At 52.3% G+C, this 18666-nt stretch overlaps 1 protein-coding gene across 1 annotated transcript in view; it reads left to right on the top strand.

The window, feature by feature from the left end:
- SLIT1 (slit guidance ligand 1) overlaps positions 1 to 18666 on the top strand; it is a 174788-nt gene that overhangs the window by 96646 nt on the left and 59476 nt on the right. Inside the window, exons 5-8 of the mRNA XM_027528881.1 lie at positions 15286 to 15357; positions 16398 to 16469; positions 17061 to 17132; positions 17672 to 17835. Of these exons, the coding sequence (XP_027384682.1) occupies positions 15286 to 15357; positions 16398 to 16469; positions 17061 to 17132; positions 17672 to 17835 (380 nt within the window). The remainder of the gene's footprint in view (positions 1 to 15285; positions 15358 to 16397; positions 16470 to 17060; positions 17133 to 17671; positions 17836 to 18666) is intronic.

An 18666-nucleotide genomic window follows, 5' to 3' on the forward strand; every position in this document is an offset into this window, starting at 1 on the left:
CTGAATTTAGCAAAAAACTTTCACCCATGCTATAAATAGCTCTTTTCCTGAGTAGTAAGTTTGGCTGACTAGAAAAGGCTAATGATTTTAGGGTGACCAGGAAGGTTGTCTTTGTTCAAAGTGTTTCCTTTATGTTCCTCAAGCACAAAGCGTGCCACCACTGATGAAGGCTGAGTCAGGAACCTTCTGAGTCAGGAACCTTCTTTTCGCTGATGAAGGCTGAGTCAGGAACCTTCTTTTCGCTGATGAAGGCTGAGTCAGGAACCTTCTTAAAATGCGCGCACTTCGGGGATTGAGGCTGTCAGTCATTACCATCCAGTATAAACTGCTCTTTCAGGCTCACTTTCCTCAGTATCGATTAGCACCAGTCATCCAGTGGGACTGGAAATACTGGGGGAGAAAGGATTGGAGAAAGAGGTGGCATTGTAAGGGAGGGGTGTCCTGGGTCGGGGAGGCCAGGTGAGGGGCTTGAGGGGCGGAGATGACAGTGTTGGAGGCCACCTGTGTAGAAAGGATTCTGCAACTGGCTGCATATAAGAATCTCCTGGAGAGCTTTGGAATATTCTAGTGCCCATGCTCCACCCACAACTAATGAAATCAGAATCTCTGAGGGGTGGGGCCCAGGTATTAGGGTTTTTTTAAACCTCCCCAGATGGTTCCAGTAGGCAGCCAAATTTGAGAACCACGGCTCTATCCAGTGCTTTGCAGTTTGAATGTGTGAATAAATCACCTTGTTAAATGTAGGATCTTTTTCTGCAGGTCTGGTGTGGGACCTGAGATTCTGTATTTCTATCAATACCAACCCTACACCTCTCTGATCCCACTTTGAAAAGCAAGGCTCTCATTTCCATTGCTCTTTCTCCAAACTGGCTTTGTTCTCAAACAATAAAAGATGAAAAATGGGAAATATTGGCCAGGTTGACTCCCCACCCCCAGCCCGGTACAGAGCTCTGGTCATCTTGAGTTGCAGTACAGAGATAGACCGGAGGCCTTGGGCTCCCCAAGCTGAAATCAGACCTGGAATGCTTCTGCCGCTGGATGTGCAGGAGGTGAAAGCCATGAAAGGTGAACTCAGGCAGGTGTGTGGGGAGTGAGGAGGGAGTGTCTGTGTACCTGCTCTGTCGTGCTGTGGTTGTGCCCCTTGTTGATGTGGCCCAAGTGATAGCCTGTCTCCTCGCCTTGGCGAGCCTTCCTCCAGGAGGCAGGCAGAGGGCAGATGTATCCTTCTTGACATCTGTGCTGTCATTATTATTATCCGGAGGCGAGAGACTCGCAGACATGCAATGTGACAAGTGCAGTGATGGAAAGAGCAGAGGGTGTTGTGAGAGGTGGAGGAGTGGGTAAGTGGTGGGGGATGACGGAACGGCGAGGTGGACCGAGAGAGTGGACCATGGTCGGAGTCGGGGCTGCAGAGGCTGTTCAGCTGTCCTCCCTAGGGGCTGTGGCCCTTCCCACCTGAAGCTGTCACAAAGGAGGTGTGAATCCACCTCAGAGCCTTTGCCCTTTGCTGGACAACAGGGTCCACAAAGGAACAATAGCCATGTGTGGGATCACAGCGGCGGGCCTCGTACCTCATCCTGGGGGGGACCTGTTTTTAATGTCACAATGTCATGGACCTCTCAAATGCTAGTCTGATCTTTTGAGTAGCCACAATCATCATCAAATATTTATTGAATCCCACCTTTCTGCTAGACAGGCAGTAAACAGACATGGCCCTTGCCTCATGGAATGCATAATTTAATTGAGATAAACATTAAATAATTCTATGAACAATCAATTGATTAAAACTATGCTAAGTGCTAACAAGAAAAACATGGATACAGTTAAGAGGTGACTGAGAAAACACATCGTGTCTTTGAAGAGGATCTTATGAATCCATCAGTTCTTTTAACTGGATATCTATCTTATTTATCACAACCTATGTGAGAGAAATAAGAAGAGCAATAACCATAGCTCCCATTTATTGAGTTTTAAGCTGCAAACTGACCTACCAAATCCTCATGGCACTTCTCTGAGATAAGGACTCTTACTCTCTCCATTTTACAGTTGTGAAAAATAAGGCTCAGAGAGGTGGAACCCAGGGTCCTACGTAACTCTCATTCAGTCTGCAGGTGGTGCTGGGGTAAGTGAGGATGCCCAGATGCTGCAGCAAATGTAGGGCCCTTGAGGCTCTGTAGCCCCACACGTGGGGACTCCTGGTCTGGGGTGTGGAGTGGATGAGGCAGGATAGCAGGGTACCTGGCCACACCAGCCATTCCCTGGGGGAGGGCAGGACTGCAGGAGCCTCCTAAAAGTTGGAGGGTATTTTCATCCCTCCTAGAGAACGGGGAATTGGGTAAACTGGGATGCTGAGATGATAGTTTCTGAGCCTAGATGTCAGTTTCTGGTGTTCATACTAGTGGTCAGAGCCGGCCACCCTCTGTCTGTCTCTCCTGGAAGCCGGCCACCCTCTGTCTGTCTCTCCTGGAAGCCGGCCACAGCCACTGCATCAGAAGGTCTTGATGAACCTCTGAGTTCCAGGTTTTGCAGTTAACCTAATTTCCCACACCTAGGTGAAGATGGGGGCGGGCAGGAGCCCTGGTCATCATTTATTCTGCCAGGGAGTGTGCCAGAGACTCTGTGAGAAGCCAGTGGCTGGTGGCCTTGGATCCTCCCTCCAGGCTTCCCTGCTCCAGATCTCTTTCCTTCTCAGAGGCCCAGAGAATGCTGCCTGTCTGTACTGACTTGTGATTGAAGCCCCTCACCAGAGGATTCCTAAGCTCGCCTCTTTGTCTTTCAAGCCTTCGGGGGTTTGAAAGAAATGATAGATTCTAGGATACTTGTAGGAATCTAGGTACAAAGAGAGGTCCCTGGGCAATGCTCATCCCAGCAGGGGCTGGCATCCTGCTCTCCCCAGGGCCTGGCTTCTCTGGGAAGATATGCTAACCTCACGTCATTTTTGATGACTTGTATCTGAAATTTATTATATGATTATCTAAGTTCTAAAACAGAGGGTCCTGAACATAATTTAACCTTTTCTTGATTGCTCATTGTCAACATTATGAATGTTCATTATCATACTCTGCTTTCTAGGCTTTCACCTCTTCCCGCCAAGTTCATGTATCAAATGTCACTGCTGACATGTGTATGCTCCTAGATACTTTCCCACCCACCTGTCTGTCACTTTGATGATTCTAATGTGCTGAGCCAGTGTAGTATAGTGGGTTAGCTTGTGGGCTCTGCAGTCAGACAGCCTGGGAAAGTTACAACACCTCAATTATGCTACCTGGAAAACAGATATGGTGAGAGGTTTTTTTTTTTTTTATTTTTTAAATAGACTATATTTTAGAGCAATTTTAGGTCCAGATAAAAATTGAGTAGAAAGCATGGAGTGTTCACATATCGTCTCTACCCACACTCCCCTATCCCATGCCCTAACCTCTCCCACCATTAATATCCACACCACAGTGGTGAGAGTATTGATTTCAGAAAGCTGTTTTAAGGACTGAGATAATATATATAAAACATATAAAATACCTAATGCAGTGCCAGGCTTAATGCTTAGTATATGTAGCTATCATCATCAATAATAGTAAATGTGTGTTAACCACAAGAACCAGTGATGATCATTAAGGTTCTAGGGATTAAAACGAGTGGCTTTTGTGAGAGGATCTGGGGGAAGGTATTTGCAGCGTGGCCAGACAATTTCTCAGCCCTTCCCTGTGCTTTGCTGTATGTCCAGGAAGCGAGAGGTCTTACTTCTGGAGAAGAAGTGGGGGTAGAAGCTTTACTTCTATCTAGAAGTTGCTTAGCGATGTGGACTGTGCTCAGCACATGCCTCTCCTGAGTCTAAGAATGGGTCCCTTGATCCTCATAACAGTGCTCTCCCGACCCTCTGTGTATATGCTACGAACCAGACTCTCTGTGGGCTTATGAAAAAAAAACTTTCCTATACAGGGTTTGGTGTGTGGGCTAGGTAGAAGGTGCCTAGAAACCAAGATATGTCTTTAATCTTGATCAAAGGGCGGGCTGCTGAGAGGGTTCAGCACCACGGACAGCTCCCCAATCGGCCGCAGATCCTGGTTTTTCTGAGCTTTCTCCCTCTTGCCACTTGCAGAACACACTCAGCCAATTAGACCTCTTCCTTGCCCAGCAACATGGCAAAGCTCTGTCTTTTTGCCTGTCTTGGAGGTAGTTAAGGGTCTCCTGCCCTTGGGGCATGTGGAGGGGAGTGTATGTGGAGTATATATGTGGAGAGGAAGTGAGGGGCTGCAAATATTCTGGGGAGGCTGACCTTGTGCCATTTCAGTCCCCCAAGCTCCCCTTTTCTTCTGAGAAACTCCTAAGGCCAAGACTCAGACAGAGCCTGGGCTTCTGTGAAGGGGATAGAGAGATAGTGGGTGAGGTCTTGGGTAAAAGAAATGGGCCCCGTTTTCTCCTTATGGACCAGGGGAGAGAAGACTGGAAATGTCCCAGGGCCTCGGTGATACCCTGTTGGCCTCCTTGGTGGGCCACTGCTGCCATGGGCTTCAATCAAACATCTGTTCTGGCATTAGCTACCCTGCCGCATTGGCTGGGCCCCCAAGTTCTCCCTGGGGAAGCTCAGACTAGCAACTTGATCACTTGTCCTGAGTGGAGGCCCCTCCTTGAGCACAGGTTAGATTCTGCTTGCCCAGTTCTGTGGTCCCTGTGCTTGGTTCTCTTTCCCCAGACCGCATTGAGTCCTGCCTATACCTATCCCAGGTCCTTATGAGGGAACAACCCAAAGAATATGCTGTCAGAGTCTAGATAAACTTAACTGAGAAAAATGATATGAATGAAGGATGGCCTACACGCATGCATCCCTCAAAATATTCTAAAACACACCCTGGCTCAAGGCAGGCCAGTGGAGGGCAGTGCATGCCATGGGGCTGACCTGTCTGCAGAATGACTTCTCCTGAGGTCTGGTTTCAGGCTGTGAGCCTGGACTGGCAGTCCATAACTAATTGCCCTGTGAAACACATTGCTGTGTCAGAAGCAGACCAATTTACCAAATGTCATTTTGCTAAAAGCCAATTTGCCCAAAGCCAATTCACTGAATGGCCAATTTGTCAAATGACCAATTCATCAAAATGACTTACTTTCTTTAACTACTTGGTGTGAGTTGACTGGCTTGCGTTTTGCATTTATGATGGTACTTTAAGGACTGATCCATTTGTCCCTAGCCACACTCCAGGTGTTTGAACTATGGTGAACGCCTCCTGAGTCTCTTCCTTTGACTACAGGGAGCTGGGGCAGGGAAAACCCAATAGCCCCTGAAAGGCCTTTGTGAAGACAAATGGGAAACAACCCAACTAAAATGAAATTGGTAAAGGAAACAAAGAAATTTAGCAAACTGCCTTTCGGAGAACTGGCTGATCTGTGACTTGGCTTCTAGGCAAGTGACTCAGAAGGGAGCAACTTAATGTCCTCGAGCCTCTTTTGGGGATGTTGTAAGTGTCCCAATTTTTTTTTTAATATTCGGCTGCTTCTTTAGGGGACCCGTACGAGGCCTTTATGCTTGGTTTTAGAACCAGGAAAGGCCACACCTCTCCCAAGCTCGCTTTCATCTCTGGACTTGGCAAACTGTATGCATAGCAATCTCTGTGTCCTCAGAGTCTGGAGAAAGTCCAGGCCCATGTATAACACATGCAAAGGCTTTTATAGGATGTGCTTCTCCCTCTCATTTGACATGTTTACTCATTTTTTAAAATAACTTTATTTATCTTTTTGGCTGTGCTGGGTCTTCGTTGCTGCACAGGTGTCTCTTTAGTTGCGAGAGCGGGGGTCACTCTTCAGTTGTGCATGGGCATCTCATTGCGTGGCTTCTCTTGCTGTGGGGCACAGGCTCTCGGGCACACGGGTTTCAGTAGTTGCGGCTCCTGGGCTCTAGAGGGCAGGCTCAATAATTGTGGCGCATGAGCTGATTTGCTCCTGAGTTTCCACAAATTGATGGAGAAGGAAATGGCAACCCACTCCAGTACCCTTGCCTGGAAAATCCCACGGATGGAGGAGTGTGGTAGACTACAGTCCATGGGGTCGCAAAGAGTCGGACACAACTGAGCAACTTCACTTTCACATTCCACAAATTGAACACACTCACATAACCAACAGCACACAGATCAAGAAGGAAAATATCACGAGCACCCAGAAGCCTCTTGTACCTCCTTCCAGTCATTAATCCCCCCGCATGGGGTAACCATGATCCTGCTCCCACAGCATAGACTCATTTTGCCTATTTTTGTGCTTTATATGAAAGGCACATGTGGTATCTAATCCTCGCTATAACCCGGCAAGAGGGAGCTGTGATGAACTCTCCTTTACACATGAACAACCAGATTCAGAGAGGTTGAGTAACTTCCCAAAGGTCCCACAGATAGTAAATTGTGAAACTTGGAATCAAACCCAGTTTTGGAATCTGGCTCCAAAGTCTGTATTCTTTCCCCTAAGTCTTAAATCTTTCTCCTGTTGAAGCCCCACCCTGTCTCTTTCCTCCTTCCGCCTCACTGTCCCCTGTGCCCGGACTGGGAATCTGTGAAGTCATTGGTCCTAACTACTCAAAGATGTCTGGAACGGGAGCCTTATCTTCCCCAGTGCATCCCTACTTAGGACTCAGCAGCATGCCTGGGGCTTCCTGGGGGCTTGGTGCGTAATGGTTGAGTACGGGGAAGAATTAATGCGGGCTTACATTATGCCGGCCGTCTTCATTTGCCTGATTGCCATTACTGTGTCCTTGCCATGGTGGCTGGGACCTATGCCCACTGGTCTGTTTCCTACTTGTCCTGGAGCTGCTCACTCCTGAATGGGACTCTAGCTTCTGAGCAGTTTTCCTTGGCAGGGCTCTGTGGTTGCTTTGTGGGGGTGTGTGCCTCTCCTCTGATATCTCTGTTGTGGGAATTGATTGCAATGATGCTTGGTAGCTGCATAACAAACAGCCCAGTTCACAGAAATGTTACCCAGGCTGGTTTTACAGCGCCATGATCCAGGGCTGTTTAATGTCTCTTCTTAATGAGTTTTCTGCAACATTAACTCAGCGGGGCTGGAGGGAGGGGGCAGCTGGCCACAGGAGGATGTGTGACTTCGGGGTGGTGTTGTGGGCATGAGAGGGAAAGTCTCTCTCCTGCCAACAGTGCCTGGCACGCACTGGTCACTCAGAGCTGCCCATTTCTTCTGCAAAGGTCCAGCCCCACAATCCATGGTGTCAGCCTCCAAATCCACCTACAGGAGTTTGGACATCAGGAGTTCCCTGGGAAAATATTGGGTGCTCGATGCTTTAACATATCTTAAGGCTTCACAGAACATGTGTGAGCTTTAATTCCAGGTATGTTATCAGCATCTGAGGAGGAGGAGGGGTGGAGAATGAGAGGGGGTCAGAGCTGGACCACCCAGCAAGTAGTAGGGGTCATTTTGAAGCCTTATTGGCAACATGATTGTCTCTTACTGTGTGCCAGATAGTCTTCAGGATATGCTCATATGCCTTTGACTATTTATCTTATAAGCTTAGTTACAGATGAGGAAACAGGTGCAAAGGGGCAGTCAATTGATTCTGAGCTTGCTTTTGAATCCAGTTCGCCTGACTCTCCTCCCAGACCAGCTACTGCCTGGCCAGCACTTCATCCTCCTCCCAGTGAGGCTTTTTGGGGGGATATGAGTTCAGCTAATGGCCCAGCCATTTATTCCAGCTGGCCTGACTCAGGCCCTCAGGGGAGCAGAGGAGAGGGGATCTGGGGAGCACAGGGATTAGCTAGAGGAACTGGCCACTTAGTGCAGCCGGGACCCTTAGGAGGAGGCCCAGGTAGCTCCCAGGTGGGGTGGGGTGTCTTCCTTTGTTTTGACAACAGCAGAGAGGGTGGGGCCCAAGATCAAAGGAAACTAGAAGTGGATGGCAGGCCGGTTCCACCTTCCGGCTACCAGCAGCAGCAGTGTGCCCTTTGATCCTACTCCCTGTCTCTTCTGCATTCTCCCCCCTCCCTCAATCCAAACTTGACTTCTGGAGACAAAACAAATTCATCCATGTTGAGAATCAGGCCCTGATAAGCTTGCAGTTTGCTTTTCTAGGAGCACCTGAGATTTATGAATGATAAAGCTCCAGTCCCTGCCTTGAGGCTGGAGTCAGGCAAATGTCTCTCTACCTGTCTGTATCAGCAAATGTCTCTCAAGAACCTGCTTTGAATGTCACCTGGAGACAGGTGTGCACACATACCACATACCCACCAGGGGTAACTCTGGGGCACCTGAATGTTGTCCCTAGGCTGGGGAGACTGGGTAGGGAGGGATAATTGCAGAATTAATTTCCCTTCTGGGTAAGAAGGGCAGGATTTGAGGGGAGACTTGAAGGACAGGCAGAGACAAAGGAGGGATGGTCCTGCCAGGTCCCAGGCATGCCTTAGATGTGGTTGTGTACCTGCATCCCACAGGGGCACCATGAACCTTTCCCCTGGGGTCCTCCTGCAGCAGGGACCTGGGGTGCTGAGCAGACCCCTGGGACTCTGTCTCCAGCCCCTTGCCTGAGCCCTGACCTGGAGCAGTGGCTCTTGACCTTCTCAAAGGAGCGGATTACTTCCTCCATGCCCACGCCCTCTTAGCAAGTGTTGCCCTGTCCCGACTTCAGCAGGAATTCAGGGAGGACAGTGGTACTAATGTCGTGGCTGTCACTACCTTACCTCTGGTGAGCGTCTCCTCTGTTCCCTGTGAAGGTGGGCAGTGGCATGCCACAGGTGACAGGCCAGAGGCTGCTCTTCCCTCTTTCTACCCAGTGGAGGTGTTTGTGTCCAAGCCTCTCCCAACCCGGCACCCCCCAAAATAGGAGTTGTCACCTCTGTTCCTGGCTATGAAATGCTGGCAGGCACAGGGGCTATGATCCCTAGCCTTTAGCCTCAGCTGGGATAGGAACCTCTGGTGGCTCAGACAGTAAAGAATCTGCCTGCAATGCAGGAGACCTGGGTTCAGTCCCTGGGTTGGGAAGATCTCCTGGAGAAGGGCACGGCTACCCACTCCAGTATTCTCGCCTGGAAAATTCCATGGACAGAGGAGCCTGGCAGGTTCTGGGGTCGCACAGAGTTGGACACAATTGAGCATGCACGCACAGTACAGGAACAGCTTTAAACTTTTCCCTCATCAGAGGCAGCACGTTTCAAACTTTCATATTCATGTGAATCACTGGGGGTCTGGCTAACATGCAGATTCAGATTCAGTAGGTGGGGCCAGAAGGTCCATCTTTCTGAATCTCCCAGGTGGCTCAGCTGCTGCTGGTCCAGGTGCCAGAGACGTGGGTGCTGTCACCCGCCAAGGGGTCTTGGGTGGCACTTACAGCAGCAGCAGCGTGAGGGAAGCTGCTCTGAGCTGGGCCCACCCATGTGTCATTCCGCCCTCCTGACCTCTCGGGGAGGCTGGTACTTTTGGAAGTGGAGACCAAGGTGCTGGGAACTAACTGCAGGTCGTGCCCGAGGTCACGCGGCAGGCTGGTGGCAGAGCGAGCCTCCAGCCTCACTCCCGTCCCCGATTCCAAGTCCTAGAATTTTCAACCCTGACTCTCCCCACACCCCCAGCCCCAAGGCTCGTAAAGACAATTCGCAGTGGCAATCGACTGCCCACCCCAGTCAAAAGTACCATACACACAGAGCCTCAGTTAAGCTCCATGGCCCCATGATTATTCCCACTTTATAGAGGAGGAGACAGAGGCTCTAGGGGTTTGGAAACTGGCATGAGGTCCCTCAGTGGGTAGGTGCTCAGCTGCCTTTGTCTGCTCCAAGGCTTAGATCCTTAATCTGATAAAAGAGCCCTGTGCTAGGTGGCTTGGAGTAGTCAGGCTGCCCTGGTTTCCTCCAGGCTCCATATTGGGTGAGCTCATGGTAACCAGTCAGACGAGAGGACAGGACAGTTTGCCCAGAGACTCCACATGTCTTGAGAGGCAGACTGAGCAGGCCCCGAGCTCTGCAATGGGGCTGTCGGGTGGGGGCAGGAACCCAGGCCAAGTCTGGCTTTGTCTGGGCCCCCCACTGATTCTCTCAGAGGCCAGGCTGCCGGCAGGACCCAATCTACTTAGAGCGTGAAGGGGGATTAGCAGTGAGAACATGGGGTCTCAACCTCGGCTTCCCAGCCCCCACCTCCCCAGCCCTGGCGGAGGCTGAAGGGATTGGCGGGAGGAGGGCAGCAGGAGCGAGGGCTTCTGGGAGGGTGTCTGAGCCAGGGTGTGGGCCTCCCTGAAGAGAAGGGACCCAGCTGGGTCTCTGGGCTCACTGGGGTGTACCAGACTCCAGGAGGGTGCTATTAGCCGCAGCCTGCCTCTCAGCACCCCTCATCTTTGGGGGTGGGGTTCAGGCAGGGGATTATTTGCACCCTGAGTTCGAGACCCCCTCCATGGACTCCAGGGGTCCAGTTCCCTCTCTTCTTCTGGGTCCCACGAGAGTCACTCAGTCATCTTTGTCAGAGGCTCCTCATCCCCTTTGCTCATGCAGCTGGGACCACCTCAGAGCCATGGAGGGTGGTGACCGGAGTTATGTCAGGATGTGGGAAGGGCAAGTTGATTCTAACCCCAGTGGCCACAAATGCTTCTCTAGCGCAATGCCCCCCACCCACTCTTCAGACCTCTCTGTAGCTGGATGTCAGGCAGAGAAGGAACAACCGTACCCTGTGTCCGGGAAGAGGTTTGTTCCACAAAGTTGACACAGAACCAGCCATCCTGCCCCAGGTCCCTGCTTTCCCCTCTCAACCCCAAGGCCTGTCCTAACTCCTTGTTTAGTCAGGAAAATGCAGAGGGATTGCTGCAAGAGACTCATGGAGGGAACCACTTTATTCAGCTAAATGTTACTGAGCCCCTGCAGTGCACTCCATCTAGGGAGGGATACAACGGTCTGGAGCCATAGATTGGAGGCTAAATCAAAAAAACCAAAAATCAATATTTTATTACATTCATTACACAAATATTTCATTATAAGCCTGGATTTGTGCTGAGAAGGAAAATCACAGGGGCCTTGGGAACCTGTAGCAGAGGGAGCTGTGAAGGGAGATGTCTGTAGACTGAGATATGAAGGATGAGTAGGAGTTACCAGGGGAAGAGTGGAGGGAGAATAGTTTTGGCAGAGGAAACGGAAGGGCAAAGGTCCTGTGGCAGAAGGGATTTGAGGGGACGGCAGCCTATGTGGCGAGCACCCAGTGCCTGTCATATCAGATCCTACAAGGTAGGTGCCGCTTCTTACCCCCATTTTGCAGATGAGAAAACCGAGGCCAGAGAGGTTAGGTGACTCACCCAAGACAACATGATTTAAGTGAGTGAGACAGGGCTCCTTGACCCCAAGTCGCCATGGTGACACTCGGTTGTGGCTCTCAGCCAGCAGCCTCTACTCCTTGGCCTCTCAGTGTGTGCTTCCTGGACCAGCAGCATCTGTATCTCTGGGAGCCTGTCAGAAATCTAGGACCTCATTCTTACCTGTAGGCCAGTCCCTGGTCTGGCTGCTGCATCCTTGCTCTGGTAACCTGATTCTTGCTGTCCGGCCTGAAGCTGCCTCTGAGCTGCTGTCTGCCCTGTGGCTGTGTGCCCTGGGCCTCCTTTGGCCAGGATCAGGTCACCAGCTGCTCCGGGTTTTGGTTTGTCCTTCCAGCTCCAGAGCACCCCTCTTCCAGGATGGCCCCTCTCAGTATATCGCATCCTGCTCTGACACGCCCGGGGCCACGCATGCACCTCACTTCACTTCACCTCACTTCAGGGTCTCTGATAAGGTCACCGAGAGAGGAGCATGGGAGCAACAACGACCAAGTTTAGGGGAGACCTAGGAGGCTCTGGAGAAGGCAATGGCACCCCACTCCAGTACTCTTGAGTCAGACTTAAGAGTCAGACTGAGCGACTTCGCTTTCACTTTTCACTTTCATGCATTGGATAAGGAAATGGCAACCCACTCCAATGTTCTTGCCTGGAGAATCCCAGGGACAGGGGAGCCTGGTGGGCTGCCATCCATGGGGTCATACAGAGTCGGACACGACTAAAGCGACTTAGCAGGAGGCTCTGGACCTGGGGAAATATGATAAGGAAAGTCGTAGGTGGGACCTTTGGAGGTTGCGTGCCAACGTGGTGAAAATGGAGATGAGGAACTTTATTTCACAGAGGCTTGGAAAAGACAAGATAGTTGTTGACCAGGTAGGAGATCAGCTGGGGCAAAAAAGTAAAGAATAGTTTTGGGTTTGCCAAATGGCTGAGCAGGCATCCAGGTCCAGGGACGGCTTCTGGCGCCCCCTAGTGACTAGTGAGAAAATTGGAAACACCAGAACCTTAGCAAAGGGATCGGGGGACCTTGCTTCAGTTGGGACAAAGCCAGCGTTTCTTAAAAACTGCCAAATGGAGGGACTCGAACAGAACCGTAAATACATGAACTCTCTTAATCTTCTTCAAAGCCCTGTAGACTAGATAGTTTAACTCTCATACTACAAATAGGGAAACTGAAGTTCTCAACTGCGTAGCTTCCGGGGCCCACGGCTGTAAACGGCAGAAGCAGGAGCTGCGTTTAGATCCTTCCATTGCAGAGTCTGGGGTCTCTGCACCGCCCTTTCTGCTAGCACTCTGCATGTCCTGGACTTTCCAAAGCTCAGCTGTTTCCCTGTGGTCTAGACGTTGGCCTCTTCCAGGGTCTCAAATTCAGTTTCCTTTACTCTTTTTAACAGCAAGGGCACCATACCTATACCCAGCCTTGGACTCTCACCTCATTAAGTGGCACTTGGTTTCCATTGGGGGCAGAATCTTTTCTCTATAAGCTTTGGTGCCCCAGAGCCATGTCTAAAAGGCCATCAGATCACACCCCTCTCTGGTGTAACTGTCACCTCCTCTGCTTGGCAAGGCTTTTTCCTTTCAACACCCTCCACCCACCCCCCTCCTGCTCCCAGCTGTTCCTGGATCAAGCCAGGCTCATGCCTCCTGCCTCTGACAGACCATTCTTGCCCCTCCTCTCCCCACTTAGTTCCTGGTGTGCATCCTTACAGAATTGCTCTGCCCGAATCATACTTTGATGCGATGCTACTCTAAGAAACAGACACATGAAACCCATTTATTATATGGATCTAATGTTATTGATTAGGACACTCAGTCATTTTTTACAAAGACCCCTGGAGAAATTCTTGTCGCATCTTAGTGCCCAAAACAGCTATACTCCTGAGAAATAGGTTCTTTTGAGTTTATACATGTATCGAGGATGCAATTAACTGACCAGTTTTCCCTTTACGCATGGGCTCTCAGAAAGCTTGACACCCACCCTCAATCCTGGACCCGGCAGCTATATGGGTCATGTGATATTGCATGCTCGGTGTCCACTATTGATTTGTCTTCTCTTTGCCCTACTTTTTACTTCTGCACTCTTGCTGTTTTATAAATCCCTATAAGCCACCTGCAAGCCTTTCTGGAACAAGGTTGGCCTAAATCAATACACTGATCAATACAAATAAAAAACCTTCCTTGCAGGGCTGTAGTGAGGATTAAATGGAATAACGGTGGGGAGTTCAGCCCAGAGTTCCCTGCCAGGCTTGGCTGAAGGGCGAACTGCTTAGCTGGGACAGAGACAGGCTGGTTAGATGAAGCCAGACACAGCTGAAATGTAGTTATGGAGGAGAGAGAGGAGAGTCTATGTCGCAGGCTTGAGATGCCTTCTTTCAAGGAGAGAGCGAGCAGGGAACATGGAGTGTGATGGTGACAAAGCCCCTTGAGACCACAGGTGCTTGGGGCGGGTTAGGTGGCTGGGGGACAGGAGGGGCTGGGGTTTGGAGAGAAGGGAGCTCGGAGATGTCGGCTCACACTCTGTTTGAGGGGCAGGGTTTTAGGCGCAGCTGTTCCCCCACTTTGCACACAAGGAAACTAGGGCTCAGGAGGAAAAAGGGTAAACCCACAAATGCAAAGCCAGGAAGTGGGGAGAGGGGATTCGAACCAGCCTTTCTGAGGTCAGGGCCCCGTGCACTCTGCTTCGGCACTTCTGTTTCATTGTCTCAACCAGAAAAACTCAGGCCATGGGGGGTAGTTCCCACAGCTTAGGGAATTCCCAGTGGGGAGCCCCGTGGGCTGTGTTCTTGGGGCTCAAAGTAAACCCTGAGGCTCATGGGGTGAATGGCTGAGAGGAAGGAAATGGTGAAAGCCCCAAGGATCTAGCCCAGGAGGAGGGTCCGAGGTCTGCCGAACTGTCCGACATAGGTTCCTGAGTCGGGACCAGCAGCCCAGGCCATCAGAGATTGTCGGAGATCCGCTGCCAGATCCGCTGCCGTGTATGGGGAGGCTCTGGGACCTGACTGCTAGGCTCAGCCTCTGGAGCACTCCCCCTACCCCCACCCCCACCTCCAGCAGCTTTTTTCCCTTAAAGAAGCCGCCTCACTTCTCTGAGCCTCCCTTTCCCACTTCCTGCAGTGGGGATGGTGATAGTATTTGCCCCACACTGTGACGTGCTGGGCGGGGCAGGGGTTGGGGAGGTTGCTATCCCCACTGTGGGAAGCAAAGGGGCATTTATGAAGTCTGCAATGAGGATTGAGAGAGGGAGGAGAGGCAAGTGGACAGGAGCCCGAGGCCCAGTCCTGCCAGGGAGGGGAGGCTGGTTTGCTAAGGCCGTGCAGTGCCTTCTCCCTCACTTCAGGATGTTAATAAGGGGGAGGTGACGAAGTCCCGGGTGGTCCCTGCCTTCCACGCCTCAGGGCTAGGATGCAGTCCTGTGTTCCTAGGTGGGCATGCTTAGTCCCCAGGCTTCGTAGCAGCCCTGGTCCCCGCAGACCCCAAGACCACAGCACCTGGAGTCAGCTCCAGCCTGGAGTTCCTGACCTAGGTGGGCTCCCTACTGCTGGGTTACCTGGGATCCAGCTGTGCCTTCTTCTGGCGCTTCTGTTCCTGCTCAGTAGAACACAGAGTGAGCTATCAGAAGACTCTCTACAGGTGTGGGGCAGCTGGGGGCTCTGTCGAGAAGCCCCTCCTCTTTCCTTTGCAGCCCTGGAGGATGCCTTGGGGCCGAGCTGACCCCCACGGATCTGGCGTAAAGGGTTGGGGGCTGGCAGAGCCGATTATCTGACCACTGCCTCAGGCTGCACCCTCTAGCTGCAAACCCTCTGCCCAGAGAAGGGGCAGTGGTGGGGGCCTGAGCTCTGACTCGTTCACTCATTCATTCGATAAATGTTTGCCAGTGATCTTTGTGTGCTGAGCACTGTCCCAGGTGCCAGGACACAGCTCTGTCTGGTCAGGGTACTGTCTGGCTCGCTTGACCTCCCTGGCTCTTCAGGGTGCTCTGGAGAAATGTTTCTGATTATTTTTTTCTCCCTCTGGCTTTGTCTTCACAGGGACCTAAGTGAGAACACCATCCAGGCCATCCCCAGAAAGGCTTTCCGTGGCGCTACAGATCTCAAAAATTTGTGAGTATAAGCCTGAGAAGGAAGGGGGCTTCGGGCTGCAGGGCACCCCTGGCAGCATCCTGATGGGTCTTCCTGAGCCCTGTGGTCCAGGCAGCCAGGGAGCAGGTCTGGGCTGTGAGACGGCTCATGCCAGCATGGTCTTCTGGAACAATCTGGGGTGGGAGAAAGCACTTCATCAGCCTTGTGGGACTGGGTTGAAAGGAGTGTCATCAACAGTGGGATTCTTGTTCCATTGAAATGAACACTCTCTGTACCCTTGCCCTTCAGTGGGTGGGGAGAGTTGGGTTTGACTGTTCCCCCCTTTTTTTTTGGCAGGTCCAAATTGTATAAGCTGTTGCAAGTCAGTTAATTTCAATGAGCCTCTATATATTGCTCTGCAAAACGGGGGCATCATATTTATGTCACAAGCTTGCTCTGAGTTTGAAATGAGACCTGGAAATGAATACACTCTGTTGAAAGCTGTGTAAATGTAATGGTTTATTTCTATTATTCATATTTATTCTAGTCCAAGCTTATAACTCCAACCCACCCCAGGTCTGACTGCTGTAGTGATGGCAAATGCCTGGCATGCTTGTCACCCTCCTCCTATTCCTGGTGCCTGTAGTAGACATTGGTAATCGATCATTGCATTCTTCCCCAAGGAGCCCAATCACAGCTTCAGTTTATTCTGGAAGCAGCAGTCCAGGTAGCTGCCTTGAGTCGGTCTCTCTTAGCCCTCAGGCTGAAATCTGTTTGCCAGCTCTGGCTGCCACGGCTCCTATGATAGACTCTCATTTTACAGCTGCCAGCACCCTCTAGGTGGTCTCTAAAGTGGAGGTGGTACCTGCTAATATAACTCTTGCTTATACTTACTGTTTTAAAAATAAGACAGACTTTAAGCTTTTGTTAACGATTACCGGTTGGATCGCTGTGTGTATACTGGGCAAATGATTGGGGTCAGGCTTCTGTGTTTGGAAGTAGTGGAGCGCTGGGTGGAATGCTGGGTCATCCCTGCCATAGGTAACGTGCTGTCCTCTCTACCACGTTCCTTTGCTTCACAGACAGCTAGACAAGAACCAGATTGGCTGCATTGAGGAAGGAGCTTTCCGGGCTCTGCGGGGGTTAGAGGTGCTGTAAGTAAAGCCTAGGAAGGGTGGCAAAGGCAGGAGAGCCAAGCTGATACAGGCATCAGGGACCCAGCAGCCGCGCGAAAGGCGGGCGTACCTGGGAGGTGGGCTCTAGGCCAGGACTTGCTGCCCGAGGATAGAAGGGCTCGTGCTCGTGGGATCCTGCCTGTGGCAGCATGACCCAGGCTTAAACTGCTTGTGATGAAGCCCCAGCGTGAGTGGCTGTGTCTCTCCAGAGTTTCTAACACACGAGGCCTGAATGCCTCCTCTTCCTCCCTCTGTCTGTGTGAGCCCCATGCTTTCTTCCAAGCCAGCCAGAGTCTGCACCCATCCTCCCCTCCTGGCTCCCCGTCCCCTGTCCTACCAGCCTCAGAGTTTATGGCACAGCTGGCTCTTCGTCACTGTCCCAGCTCAGGGTTTTCCTCTGGGAAAACCTCAGGTGGCTCTCTGGCATAACCCCCGGGGTCCAGCCCAGCGCTGGTCCCTTGAGGGTGAACCGTGAGCGCAATGTGAGAGGGAAGCCAGGTCCCCCCCTTCCCGCGCAGCTTCCTGCTGGGCCGATGCTAAGTGACCTTGGTTCCCCCCCACCCCACTTAGGACCCTGAACAACAACAACATCACCACGATCCCCGTGTCCAGCTTCAACCACATGCCCAAGCTGCGGACCTTGTGAGTCAGCCCGGGGTGCCTGAGAGCACAGCGCCCAGCTGGGAGGGTACTGGGGCTCGGAGTGGGGGTGGGGAGAGCTCGGCCTCCTCTGAGACCCCAGAGGTCACCCCAGGGAGGGGGCTGAGTCGAGCTGGGGGAGGGGGAGTGATCTAAAAGGGAAGGACGTTGAATGTCTTTTATGTTGGATGTTTCCCTTGGACAGCAGATAATTTGTTTTTGGGTTGGAAGGTGAGTTAAGTGATTTGAGGGGAGGGTGTCTGTGGGCTCAGTGAGTGTGTCTTCACGGGGCACACTCCAGCCAAAGGGCTGCCCCCAGTGCTGGGAGAGGAGGGAGGCTTCCCCCTGCTCAAATAATCTCCAGCTCTTGGGGCCTGAGCTGCGAAGCTGACTGGGTGTAGGCTGTGCCCCGACCGACCGAGTGGAGTGCCAGGGGCTCGACCCCCTACCCCTGCTGAGCGGAGGGGCTCTGCCCCAGTATTTCCAGGGGCTGGGGACCCAGGTTGGTTGTGAGCCTCCCTGTCCTCGCCCATCCCCTGCAGCCGCCTGCACTCCAACCACCTGTTCTGTGACTGCCACCTGGCCTGGCTCTCCCAGTGGCTGAGGCAACGGCCAACCATCGGGCTCTTCACCCAGTGCTCCGGCCCCGCTGGCCTGCGCGGCCTCAATGTGGCTGAGGTCCAGAAGAGTGAGTTCAGCTGCTCAGGTGGGTGCCAGCCCTGCTTGGGCTCTCAGATCCCCATCGCCTGCCTCCTGCCCGCCTCCTGTTCCCACCCAGGGCCTCCTGTCACCACGCATTCACATCTGGGTCACCCAAGACCCCCTGTCCTCATCCGTGGACGCCTCTTGGACCACATGCCATCTGCTACGCTCACTCACTCTCTCCTGTCCAGACTCACTGCCTCCTGTCCTCAGTCACCTCCTTCTCCTGCTTCAGCCACTACCTCCTGCTCTCAGGCATTGCCTTTGTCTACGCATCGCCTCCTGCCTCCACTGCATTTCCCCTCCGGTCCCCACCATCAGTCCTTTCCTGCTGCCTGCCCCTTGTCCCTCTGCCCCATCCCTTCTACTCAATGCCTCGCTTTTGCTTCTACCCAATGCGGCCAGCCCTTTCCTCCCTCCCCTCCCCTCCAGCCCGTCAACTCCCACCCCTCACTTCCTCCATTCCTTGCCCCCTCCTATTCCCGCCTCTCCCTTCCCTCATTGTGCTACTTTGAAAAGCCATTGAATTGGGCCTAAAGCCTTGGTTTGAGGCGAGACAGACTCCAGAGCCTGTACCTCCATCTTCCACCGGGGGTCCTGCAAGGGCCTCCTCTCCGGCCACCCCACCTCCTGTCTGGTCCTTCCAGTCTCCACTCTGCAGCCAGAAAAACGTAAAGGGACGGACAAATTTGGACTGGTTACTGTTGCTTCATCCTCACCAGGCCTCCCGGTGCTCCTGGTAGAGTCCAAGCTGGCCTTGGGCTCCTCGAGGCTGGGCCAGGTCATCTCTGCCTCCTCCACCTAGTGGCCCCCTCAGTCTTCCGTCCCAGTGGGC

This window comes from Bos indicus x Bos taurus, chromosome 26 (genome assembly GCF_003369695.1).
Source record: "Bos indicus x Bos taurus breed Angus x Brahman F1 hybrid chromosome 26, Bos_hybrid_MaternalHap_v2.0, whole genome shotgun sequence".
Taxonomy (NCBI): domain Eukaryota; kingdom Metazoa; phylum Chordata; class Mammalia; order Artiodactyla; family Bovidae; genus Bos; species Bos indicus x Bos taurus.